The sequence below is a fragment of the Typopeltis vanoorti genome, chromosome 1 (assembly GCF_054136105.1).
Source record: "Typopeltis vanoorti isolate ZY-2024b chromosome 1, IOZ_Tvanoo_1.0, whole genome shotgun sequence".
Classification (NCBI taxonomy): domain Eukaryota; kingdom Metazoa; phylum Arthropoda; class Arachnida; order Uropygi; family Thelyphonidae; genus Typopeltis; species Typopeltis vanoorti.
The window spans coordinates 133421137-133433956 of NC_143549.1; the positions used below are offsets into that span (position 1 = coordinate 133421137).

The 12820-nt window shown below is 33.4% G+C and overlaps 1 protein-coding gene across 4 annotated transcripts in view; it reads right to left on the reverse strand.

Moving 5' to 3' along the window:
- rin (ras GTPase-activating protein-binding protein 2) overlaps positions 1-12820 on the reverse strand; it is a 133318-nt gene that overhangs the window by 64825 nt on the left and 55673 nt on the right. For all 4 annotated transcript variants that reach the window (XM_090399340.1, XM_090399346.1, XM_090399354.1 and 1 more), the window contains one exon: positions 7229-7330. In XM_090399340.1, the coding sequence (XP_090255466.1) occupies positions 7229-7330 (102 nt within the window). The remainder of the gene's footprint in view (positions 1-7228; positions 7331-12820) is intronic.

Consider the following 12820-nt stretch of genomic DNA (forward strand, 5'->3'; position numbering starts at 1 on the left):
AGCCACCATGCAGCTGTAGCATGAAATGAGAAGTTGGGTAGAAAGATCAGTGCTTCAGTGCTGATATTCAAGAACTATCTGGTAGAAGCAATGTCTAAAAGTATTCCAAAGGTCAGAAAGTTAACTAAGGTAAGGTAGGTGTGAAATGGATGAATGAAGAGATTAAGCATGCAATACAGAGAAAAAAAGGCATTATGGAGGCAACATAAGAGTGGTAATGATCAATTCCATGAGGAATACAAAGAACAGGCAAGGAGGGCGGCTCAGCTGGTAAGAGTAGAAAAAAACAGCAGATTAAGTAACAGTTAGCTAATGAAGCAAAAAAAGTTAGGGAGTTCCTTTTGATATATAGTAGTCAAAAAAAAAAAAAAGTCTGAAAGGATGGCATTGACTGGAGAAAGGGTATAAAGACTACTGCAGATTGTGTACTTGAGATATTTAATGAGCAGTTTGTAAAGGTCTTTCATCCTTGTGAACGTGACATCATGGAGAGTTTGAGAGCAGTGGATTAGGAGGAGAGACTGACTGCAAGTGAGCAAGATATAGGGAGAATTAAGCAAACGTGATATTAATAAGGCTATCAGATTTGATATATCACGTTTGCTTAATTAAGTGACAGAATTCAAGCATCATATTATAAGCCAATCTATATGTCAAGTATTGTGGTTAAAGTGCTAGAAAGACTGGTGAGAACTAGAATCCAGTAGTGGGTTGACAACAATGGTATTATCTTTGATGGGCAACATGGATTTGCTAAAGGAAAATATAGGAAAAATAAAGGGAAAATGTAGTAACTTATTTTCACAATCACTACATGAACTTAGTGGAATTATATACTTGAACAGTTAACATGATAAAAAGGCTTTTTCAATAGTGTTACTTAAAACAAACTTTCTGAAAGTGTGGGCCACATCCAGAAAAGTTTGAAAAAGTTATTTAAGAAATAAATAAATAAAATATATATTGCAAAGATGAGTCATAGATCAAATCATATTATTGACATGACATTGTAAAAAAAATAGACTGGCTCCACTGCTAATGTTGAACATTGTTGTTTCATTAACTTCATTCTTGTTCCTTAATTTCACTCTTTCTTACAGAACAAATGAAAGAAAATGTAAACTAGTTCTGTAAAATTGTGCAAAACAGAAGATAAGGGACCAGAAAGTATTAAAAACACTGGAACCAATTCTGCTCTGTCATCAACTAAAAACAATTAAGATATGCTTTCCAAGACAAATGACTCAAGGAATTCAGGTGTGTGTGTGTGGGGTTACGAAATGAAAGTTGTATTCTGTAATGTACAAAAAAAAAAAAAAAAAATATATATATATATATATATATATCCTGATACCACTAACAAAAACTAGATTACAAGATAGCCCTCTTGAAGTGGAGACATTCAGGTTTCATGAGATGTTTCAACTTTCACAAAAAATTGCTGTGACAGACTTGGCAAGAAATCATCCAGAGAAAAAACGCACTTAACTGCTTTTCAAGAAAAGTATATTCTAAAATAATTCAACACCTGAAGTGTCTTTTTATTTTAGCCTATTATAAAGATAAATTCAATAATCCATTTGCTGACTTCGAAAACTTCAGAGGCTCAGTAGTGGAACAGTAACAAAATAACATGAAAAAATGGAAATAATTTGTGTAAGCTATTGATGATGTTGTAAACATATATTAAGTAAATCAAAGACTCCACTAGCAAGTCTTCTTCTGGATACTTCTACAGATACTTCAAATGAGGAAAAAACTCTTCTGCTATGAGATCACAGATAAAAATTGGAAGAGGCATTTGTTTGCATAATTCTAAAACAATTATAGTTTACTTTGATAAATTAGTTAAATGAACACACTTCTTTCCAGAAGAGTGGTAATTGGTTAGCAGAGATTGGAACAGAAGTAATATGTAACCTGCTGGTGAAAAACAAGTGACAAATTAAAGAGAAATATGCCAGATCTTACAAATTATTGCAAACTTCAAATCTAGCTGTTTTAAATTCTATAAAAGATGTTCCCTTTGTTGCTGACATTGAAGTAGTGGTGTGTGTTATACATGCTCAGGTGTGTGCACGCACGCAAACACCTTTTAATAAAATTCAATATATACCTCTATATACAAGTAGCCTAGTTGTGAAGATACTTCACTTGTGTTTACAAAATGTGTTTACTTATATTTGGATAAAAGGAAGAATATAATTTTTTGGTATCTTTAATTTCTCACATGTAGAAATGATAAAAAGAACTATCCCTTAAAAAATCATCTGACCAAAATTTTATAGCATATCTCTAAAGCAATCAACAAGGATAATCCAGAATTTTCAGCTTAACAGAATCAAGAAATACTTATCAGAATTAACTTTCCAGAATAAAAATTAAAATAAAAATCTTCAAATAAATCATTCTTTCTATGCTACAAAATTTCTTCAGGATAAATTGCAAATATTACTGCTCAAAGGTCCATTTTTGAACCAATTTCTGTGTGTGTGTGTGTGTGTGTGTGTGTGTGTGTGTGTGTGTGTGTATCAATGTTATTTATATATGAAGCATAGCATGCAGTGTTTTTTAAATGCTATTCACATGTTTTACAAATAACAATAAAAGATGCTTCCTCCTGAAAATTAAAATTATAAAATAAAAATTCTTCTGCAATTAAAATAGGATTTTGAACAGTTATATATTAATTAAGCATTAACACTTAAAATTTATTTTTCATTATCTTCAATAAGCTTTTTTTTTTTTGTTTGTTTGTTATGAAACAAGCTCATGTCATGAAATACATAATACTTCTTAGTGCTAAATGAATCTCTCATAAGGTAATAAAGCTGAACTTGGAGAAAGTGGTATTACAAGAAATGAAAGGAAAATGTTATTCGTTTCAATTTTTGAAAATATTATTAAATACAATAAGGTAGATATTTCGTACTAAAACTAATAGTACATCTTCAGTGTTACAAAGAGATAGGAATAGAATACAAGTAACGAACATTCGGTGGATCACCTATTAAAATACAATGTTGTCACGAGCTAGGAAATGAAAGAAATTAATACAATTAATATTTAAGATAATTAGTTTTTTAATGATTACATAAAATAAAAGTCTCCCAGATCTTCGAGAGAGAGGGGCAATCATTTCGATTTAAATTCGGTCGGAGTAAAAAAGCTTCACAACTTTTTTTAAAGAGGCATTCATATTTGAACCCTGCATCTATGAAGGAGAATAGCTTTATCCCACTGGATATTATGGGTAGTGGTAATACTGTGTTGTGCTAGACCAGACTTCTGAGGTTTGTTGCAATCAATATAATATTGATGAACATCAATATTATATTTTTTTTAAATAACGAAACCTGTGGTGAGATCATAATTAAAAGAAACACATGTATTAACCACAGTGAAAATTATTTACTTGTAAATATTTCATCCTAAGTATCTTAGGAATAACATACAGTTAGGGCGCATGATTACAATAGAATCTCATTAAACATGTGTAACGTGTTACAGAAGTAAAAAAAAAAATAATAATTATTATTTTATACAATTTTGTATGACAATTTCCCATACTTTAGGAATAGTAAGAACATTGTTGTGGTTTAAATTTGGCCTGTGTAGTAGGCTTCAGAATTTTTTTTGTATAAACGTTCATGTTTATATAAAGATCTATGTAAAAGTTTAGACTTTTCCCAATGGATCGTATGGCTTGGATTTTCAATTTCGTGTTGAGAGAGACCAGATTTCTGCGGTTTAAAAAGACAAATGAAGGAACATCCAAACCACATCAGTCTTTTTAAACCGCAGAAATCTGGCCTATCTCTCAACACTGAATTGAAAATCCAAGCCACAGGATCCATTGGGAAAAGTCTAAACTTTTACACAGATCTTTATATAAACATGAACGTTTATATAAAGAAAGTTCTGAAGTCCTACTACACAGACCAAATTTAAACCGCAACAACGTTCTTACTATTCCTAAAGTATGGGAAATTGTCATACAAAATTGTGTAAAATAATTATTATTAGTTTTTATTTAACGTTTAATCTCATTAAACGTTACGCACGTTTAATGAGATTCTATTGTAATCATATGCCCTAACTGTATGTTCTAGTAGAAAGGCTTATACGTTGGTAGCTTACGGAATTAACAACGCATATAAAGGATATTAATTAAAGGCAGCTTTAATGAATAACTTCAATATTTCGGCAACGTCACATTGCCATCTTCAGTAACATAAAAATATGGTATGTGCATGTAGGCACTAACAAAAGCAAATGAGGAAGAAGGCAAGAAACTAATATTGTTCCTAAAGTCCTAATAGTGCTCTCTGGCAGACTAATTTGGTTGTCTTGGCCATTGGGCTGAAGTTCTCATAATGTACGTCTCCCAAATTTGGGGTAGTTTCATACACCCAAATTTGTTGAGGTTTGGAATGTTTTTTTATAGCTGCTGATGATTCCTTGAATAATCTTTCGTACTTAAACTTGCTGCGGTGTATTATTTTTGTTTTCTTCCAATGAATTCTATAGTCTGCCAGCCCAGAGTGGCTGTACTGGTGAAACCGGATGTAGTCTTTGTGTTCTGAAATCCTGATATTTGCTGTCCTGCCTGTTTGGCCAAAGTAGGACAATTTGCAGCTGCAAGGGACCTGGTATACACTAAGTAGATCTAGGGGAAGTGGTTGGTCTTTGGTAGAGCGGATAAGGGATGCCAACTTTTTATATGGTCTATAACAAGAAATCAGGTCATATTTTTTGAGGATATTGGTTATTTTCTCAGAGGTGCCCTGGATGTAGGGGATGGTGATAGATGTGGTGTAATCTTTATTGTGGAGGGGGGGTTGTGGTTTACTGGTTTTAGTAATTTTTGGATTTTTTGGGGGTTACAGCCATTGGCTAAGAAAGTGTTGAGGATGTAGTTTAGTTCAGTGGTTATGGCATCGTCATCTGAGCAGATTAATTTTGCCCTGTTATAGTGTTTTTAGAACCCTGTATTGTCGTGGGGGGGGGGGGTTTGCTGGTGAATGTATCTGCCTGTATGGGTGGGTTTTCTGTAAACAGAGAAAACCAAAGATCCATCAAGCTGGCGAGTGATTAAAGTGTCTAGGAAGGGGAGGGTGTTGTTTTCCTCTTTTTCTAAGGTGAACTGGATTATAGGGTGTTGGTTGTTTAAGTGTGTTAGGAAGGAGTGGAGTGTATCTGAGCCATGTGGCCAAATAGCGAACACATCATCCACGTACCGAAGCCAAATAGTGGGTTTTTGTGGGGGCAGAGTTTAAGCCTTTCTCTTCAAAGGTCTCCATAAAGAAATTGGCCAAGGGTGGGGAAAGTGGTGAACCCATGGATGTCCCCTCTATCTGTTTGTAGAATTTTCTTTGCCAAACGAAATAGCCTGAGTTCATTGTGAACTGAAATAGGGCTGAGATATCGGGAGGAAACTTGGCTTGGATTAGCTCTAGGGTTTCTTTGAGTGGGACATTAGTGAATATGGAGGAGACGTCAAAACTGACCATTATGTCAGTGTGTTGGAGTGAGAGGTTTTCTATACTGGCTTTAAAGTGGGCTGAGTTTTTCATGTGTGATGGTGTGTTGCCAGTATAGTGTGCGAGCGTTTTGGCTAAATGTTTGGCTAATTTATAAATTTATATGTGGGGGAATCAATGCCATCCATTATGAGACGTAATGGCACATTTTGTTTATGTATTTTTGGGAGTCCTTATCTGCTGTATCAAAGACCAACCACTTCCCCTAGACCTACCTGGTGTATACCAGGTCCCTTGCAGCTGCAAATTGTCCTACTTTGGCCAAACAGGCAGGACAGCAAATATCAGGATTTCAGAACACAAAGACTACATCTGGTTTCACCAGTACAGCCACTCTGGGCTGGCAGACCATGCCTTAGATACCCACCATAGAATTCATTGGAAGAAAACAAAAATAATACACTGCAGCAAGTTTAAGTACGAAAGATTATTCAAGGAATCATCAGCAGCTCTAAAAAACATTCCAAACCTCAATAATTTGAGTGCATGAAAATACCCCAAATTTGGGAGACTTACATTATGAGAACTTCATCCCAATGGCCAAGACAACCAAATTAGCCTGCCAGAGGGCACCATTAGGACTTTAAGAACAATAATAGTTTCTTGCATTCTTCCTCATTTGCTTCTGTTAGTGCCTACGTACACATACCATATTTTTATGTTCCTGAAGATGGCAACGTGACGTTGCTGAAATATTGAAGTTATTCATTAAAGTTGCCTTTAATTAATATCCTTTCTATGCGTTAATTCATAAGCTAATTACCAGTTAACTGTATGTTATTCCTATTATTGTTTAAACTACTGTACTGATGATGCTCTAAGAAACTTAGGATGAAATATTTACAAGTAAATAATTTTCACTGTGGTTAATACACGTGTTTCTTTTAATTATCAATATTATATTGATTACAACAAACCTCAGAAGTCTGGTCTAGCACAACACAGTATTACCACTACCCATAATATCGAGTGGGATAAAGCTATTCTCCTTCATAGATGCAGGTTCAAATATGAACGCCTGTTTAAAGAAAGTTGTGAAGCTTTTTTACACCGACGAATTTAAACCGAGATGATTGCCTCTCTCTCTCTCTCGAAGATCTGGAAGACTATTTTATGTAATCATTAAAAAACTAATTATCTTAAATATTAATTATTTATTAATTTCTTTCATTTCCTAGCTCGCGACAACATTGTATTTTAATAGGTGATCCACCGAATGTTCGTTACTTGTATTCTATTCCTATCTGTTTGTAACACTGAAGATGTACTATTAATTTTAGTACGAAATATCTACATAATTTATTATTTAAAGTTATTACTGTGGATTTACATGTTGTTTTTAATAATTATACTATGTTACAGGTTCCTCTAAAAATGAGTAAACAAGTTTTTTCTCTCTTCAATTAAGAAAAATTGTCCTGTGCAATGTGTTCTTTCTTTGGTCATCCTATAGCTAACTAAAAGAGCTTGACATTTCTGTAGAAAACTGCAGGTATATTTTCAAAACTTGACCCTGCTATAGGATTTTACTACCTTTCATATATAAGATGAAGTATTCATATTTACTTATTCACAACATGCTTTCTATTAGCAATTTCATATTTTAAAGACACATTGTTGTAATAAATCAGTAAAATTTCAACTGCACTACAAATTTGTAGGTTGCTAAGTTTTAAAATAATTACCTGTACGACCACTCCACTTCCAAGAGTTTCATGACTATCCACTTGATGTATGGTAGCATGACAGTCACGAAAATTAAGTTGCATAATTCTCTGATGAATGTCCTGTAAAAGTGAAATTCATGTCATTCTTACCTATTTCAAGTTCAAAAATTTTAATTTTTATTAATTCTGAAATGCAAAAATAGTTTTGCTCATAATACTGTTCACAGAATATTGTAGAGATCTGAAAATGACAAAAAAGTGCCTTGCTTGCAAAGCAGATCAAGAACAGTCATTGATTTACAAAAAATTCTGAGTTTTTTCGAAACTACCTGTAAGTATATGCCTTGCACAGTTAAACATGCTGATTATGCAGCATTCTGCTTTTATATATCAAATATAAGACATTCTGAAAATACTGCTTCCAGTACTTTATTCTGGAAGTGATATAAAAGATAATTTTCATACATACTACTTCTTAAATCTTTCAATGCAATTTCTCTGTTGTGCAAAAGATTTTTTCAAAGTCATTGGGCAAACTTTTCAGTTATTTTTGAAACTATTCTCTCACATACTTTTACCTGCTGATTTTCACAAAATGGATAACCTTGAGATGCATATTTCAATTTAGGAAATAACTAGGAGTCCTAATTACTACATGGTGTTTTAACCTACAGACTTTTAAGACTGATTCATTACATATGAAACACAAGAAATGAAACTGTGATCATATACCACATAGCTGAAGTGGCTAAAGACTACTTACACCGAAAGTGCTTGGCACACATAGCATTACTTTTAGAATATTTGTGCCATGTAAACAACTGTAAATTAAACACAACAAGAAATATGGGTGTGTATTTGGAGGAGAATAAACTTTGGCTTGCAGCTTCTGTAGTAATAAGTTATATATAAAATGGGGCAAACTTATCATTTAAAAGCAAAAACAGTATAAAATATACCAGCTGAATAACTAAACAATCAACTATGCACAACTGATAACATGCATGAGAGGTACCATTCAGATGACAAGCATTGTATGATATCCCAACTCTGCAAAGTTCAGATATCTAAAGAGATCAAACGTAGTTCAGAATGATGCCTTATTTGATTCTTGCTTCTGAGGATGGGGAAATTGTTAAACAAACAAGTCTATTATAAATTCCACATGGACTGTTGAACAATTTTTGAGTTTAAATCTCTACTAGTTTTGTATGCATTATAGCATTTTTCATTAGGAGAGGGGGAAAAACCGAGTTAAAATAGTAACACAGAACATTGGGGGGCACGGGGGGGGGGGCTAACAATGGCAAGTGCTCAAGATTCATGTTGTATGTGCATGAGTAAAAATAATCATAATTTAAAATTATGAATATTTTTACAAATTGTTTATGTTAATATTTTAATAGTTTTGTAACATGCATATTGGCTAGTGATGTGCTCATTATTGATATTAGTATTATTATTGTCAAAATGTAAAGTAGTTGAAATTTTGATGTACTTACTAGATTCTGATAATTGTGTTACTTTCAATCCTGTTATTGTAATTTAAAATAATTAAGTATTGTGTTTTGTAAAGACATCTCGTTACGCTAATGGAGACAATGTGTCAGCCATTATACTTAACTTCTCGCTTGCCATTTACATGGAGTGCACATGCTCACCAAGGAGATTGATGGGTGATTGACAGGTGACAGAGTACATTTGGTATCGGGTTAACAAGGAAAATGAGAGAGAGAGAGCTAATGGAAGTTTAAGAATGCCGACCAAAGAAATTTTGTTCTTAGGAAGTTTTAAGTGACAGTCGGGAGAATATTAATAGAAGATTCCGAAAAGGAATCGTATAACTGAGTCTTTAAACTGGAGGAGTTGAGACTGTCAATAAGTATTTGGTAAATAAAAGAAGATATTGCAATTGACATTCTAATTGAATGTTCGAAGAAACGGCGAATAAAAAATTTCATCTGCTGTCTTAAGGACAAGAGATTACTATGGAAAAAGTAATTGGTGAAATTTGAAACTGTAAAGTGGTTTAACATGAAGACTCTACTTAGATCTGTTGTTTATGAAGTAGAAAAGAAATTTCTTTCTCCAGTACAAAAATTAGTAAATTGTGTGTCAAACTGAACTGCAAGAGAGTATTTATACTTCAGTGAAACAGGAGGGAATAATATTGTATGCTACATAAGGGTGATAAGGAAGGATCCCATGGAAAAGAAGAAAATGTTTATATTTTCGGAAAGGTCCTAACAAAGAAACTGACTTTGATGAACATTTTTTGTTATTGTGAAAACAAGGTGTTTAGTCTGGTAGATGTGATTAAGTATATGTTATGCAAGTACAGTGGTATCTTGCTAATCCGAACCTCTTTAGTCCAAACCCCCTCCAGTAATTCAAACTGCGGTTTGAAAGAAAAAAGTGTTATTTATTACGTATTATTATTTTTATTTAATAATTATTATTTTAACTATTTTTATTTATTTTATTATTATTACAGTACAGTATTTTTTTCATACTGTCAATTGTATGATTATACTGGAGGCCTATTTTGGTGTATTGTGTGTTCGCGTTTGCTTTTTTATATTGTACATACTGCATTGTTGGCATGAATCACAAATATACACAAAAAAGAGGAAATTCAAAATGTGCATAATTTAGTTAAAAATAAATCCAGATGTTGAAATTTCACAAATAGATGCTGCGGGATGGATTACAGGTCAAACTGAAAGTGAATTCGAAATCAAATCAGATGCTGAAATTATAAATATGACGCTATAGAATGAATTAGAAGATGAAGAACTCGAAGAAAAAAAAAGTAAAACATGAAGAGGCAGCTGACAGTTTTAATATGGGTATAGAATGGGCTAAGCAGAATGATACACCATTCCACAAAATTTTATTGCTAATGCAGCTCTGAGAAGAAGCATTTAAAAAAAGTTTAGCTTCCGAGAAGCAAAAGAAAATCAGTGACTTTTTTACAAAGAAATAAAAAAACTTTTTTGTGTGTTATTTTGCGAAACTTTTTTTTGTGTTGTGTATAAGTAAGTGATTTTTTTTATGTAAATTAAGTTACGTACTGAACTATAGAATTTTATTAAATTCAGAATCCTCAACAATACAGTACATACAAATTAAATTTTTTACTAAAATAAACTTGTGTACTGTATTATTTTTTTGTGTTACATTACAGTACAGTAGCTTTTTTCTATCAGTTAATTTATTTACAGAATTAAATTGATATACCATTAGAATCTGATTATTTTTGTCTTAAAAGCTAGTTATTGTTGTCTCTTGGGGGGAAATTCGCTAATTTGAACGAACAGGATTTTTATTAGTTCGGATTAGCAAGATACCACCGTAACAGAAGAGTGATTTTAATATTTTTGGATAAGAAAATCTCTAAAGTCAGATTTATTTTATGAAGGCCTTGGATCTACTTAATTTTGTAGTTATGTAATTTTATTTTAAGTGTATATATTTGTTTTAGTTTCATTAAATGTGTTTTTTTTATTTGGTCTTGAGTCAGTGATTTTTTGGACTCTAAAAGAAATAGCTAAAAGTCATTGCACCAATTGGAATTGAACCCTTGTGTAAATACTGAACACTTGGAGTAAAAATTTCTTTATATAAAAAAAAAAAAAACTCTTAGCACATGCATCAGGTTTTTGATGAAAGATGATCAAACCTGATGAAGGACCATACCTTGTTTCTTGCTTCACTGAATTGTTTTTATAACATTTCCGATAACTTATTGGATGCTCTGACAAAGAAACTGTAGTCAATGTAGGCAAGTTTTGTATGGCTACCAAAATACTTAATATTATGCTGTTGTATGCACTGCTCTGGATCTCCTCCCTCCCTCAGTCCTTCATAGGCCTTAACACGCATCTCTCTCTCTCTCTCTTGAATGGCCCATCTATCCCAAACAGCAAATTCCACATAAACAAGAATATTCTTATATACACTTCCAGTTTTCTGAGTGGTGAATGGGAAGAAATGAAGGTCGAAGGAGACTTGAGATCATGCTTGGTAGGGAGAAAGTTACTTATTCTTGGTTGATGCAATATCTTTGCTATCTTGTCTGTGACAGACCATACATAAGGAGCAGCTATATTGCTCTTCTATATTCTTGTTTAAGAATATAGAGGAGAATACGAGGGTGGTCTGAAAAGTTCTTGGTCTCAACCATAGATGGCAACACTATCGGCAATTTTTTTTTTTTTCTCTCCAAGTTGATACATCTGTCATAAGCATCCATGTGAAATTGCAAGTCATTCTATCAAGTAGTTTGGTTTATACACCTGCCTGAAAGCAAGTTTTGTCTATCCCTTGAAATGGATAAAATTCTTTGTAAAAGAGGGTTTAACGCCAAAAAAAATTCATTCGAAGTTCATAAAAGTTTATGGGCACTCTTCTCCTTTGTTTTTGACAATTGAGAAATGGGCTGCCGAGTTTAAACATGGCCGTACCAGCCTTGAAGATGATTCATGAAGGACGAAAAGTATAACACCACCACCAGAAATCATTGATCGAGTGCATGATATGATATTGGATGACTGGCAAGCCAAAGTGTGTGATATTGCTGAGACTATAGACATTTCAAAAGAACCTGTAGGATATATTTTGCATGAAGAATTGCAAATGAAAAAGCTTTGAGTAAGATGGGTGCCATGCTTGCTCACAGCAGACCAAAAATGCACTTGCATAAAAATCTCTGAACAGTGCTTGGAGCGTTTTAAGAATAAAACTGATTTTGCATGTCGATTTATTACTATGGATGAGACTTAGATTCACCATTACACACCAGAATCCAAACAGTGGACAGAAGCTGGTTGTTCAGTGCAAAAGAAGACAAAGTTGGTTCCATTAGCAGGAAAGGTGATGGCATTAGTGTTTTGGGATGCTAAAGAAATTCTGTTTATTAATTATCTCGAAAAGGGTAAAACAATAACCAGGAAATATTATTCCGATCTTTTAACCAGACTAGACGAAAAAATTTGTGAGAAAAGACCTGGTTTACAAAAGAAAAAAAATCATCTTTCATCAGGACAGATGTTGAAAGTTTATTTTTCACTTGGTTAGAGTATAATAAATTTAGTTTAATCCTTTATCCAAGTGTGAGCAAACAAAGTTTGTGCCTGAAAGTATCTTCAGGACTGGGGTAAGGTGGTACAACACCAGGGCACTCCTTGCAAAGGTGGAGCAAGCTATCAACACTCCTATCTCAGTATCTCCCATAATGCAAAACACATCTCCTTGCGGATATGTCTAATGTTATGCATTAAGGGAAGGGCCACAACCCAGACTAGTTTCGACCTTTATTGAGGTCTCTTCAGTGGAAGCCAGGCCCAAGTGGAGATACCAGGCAGAAGCATTAGCAGGTCATCTCTACCTATAGAAGTTGCCAAATGGTGTGCCACCCTTTTTTTTTAATAGTAGGTAGCTTGCTCCACCTTTGCAAGGAGTGCCCTGGTGTTTTACCACCTTACCCCACTCCTGAAGATACTTTCAGGTGCAAACTTTGTTTGCTCACACTTGGATAAAGGATTAAACTAAATTTATTATACTCTAACCAAGTGAAAAATAAACTTTCAACCTTCTCTAAATCCAGAG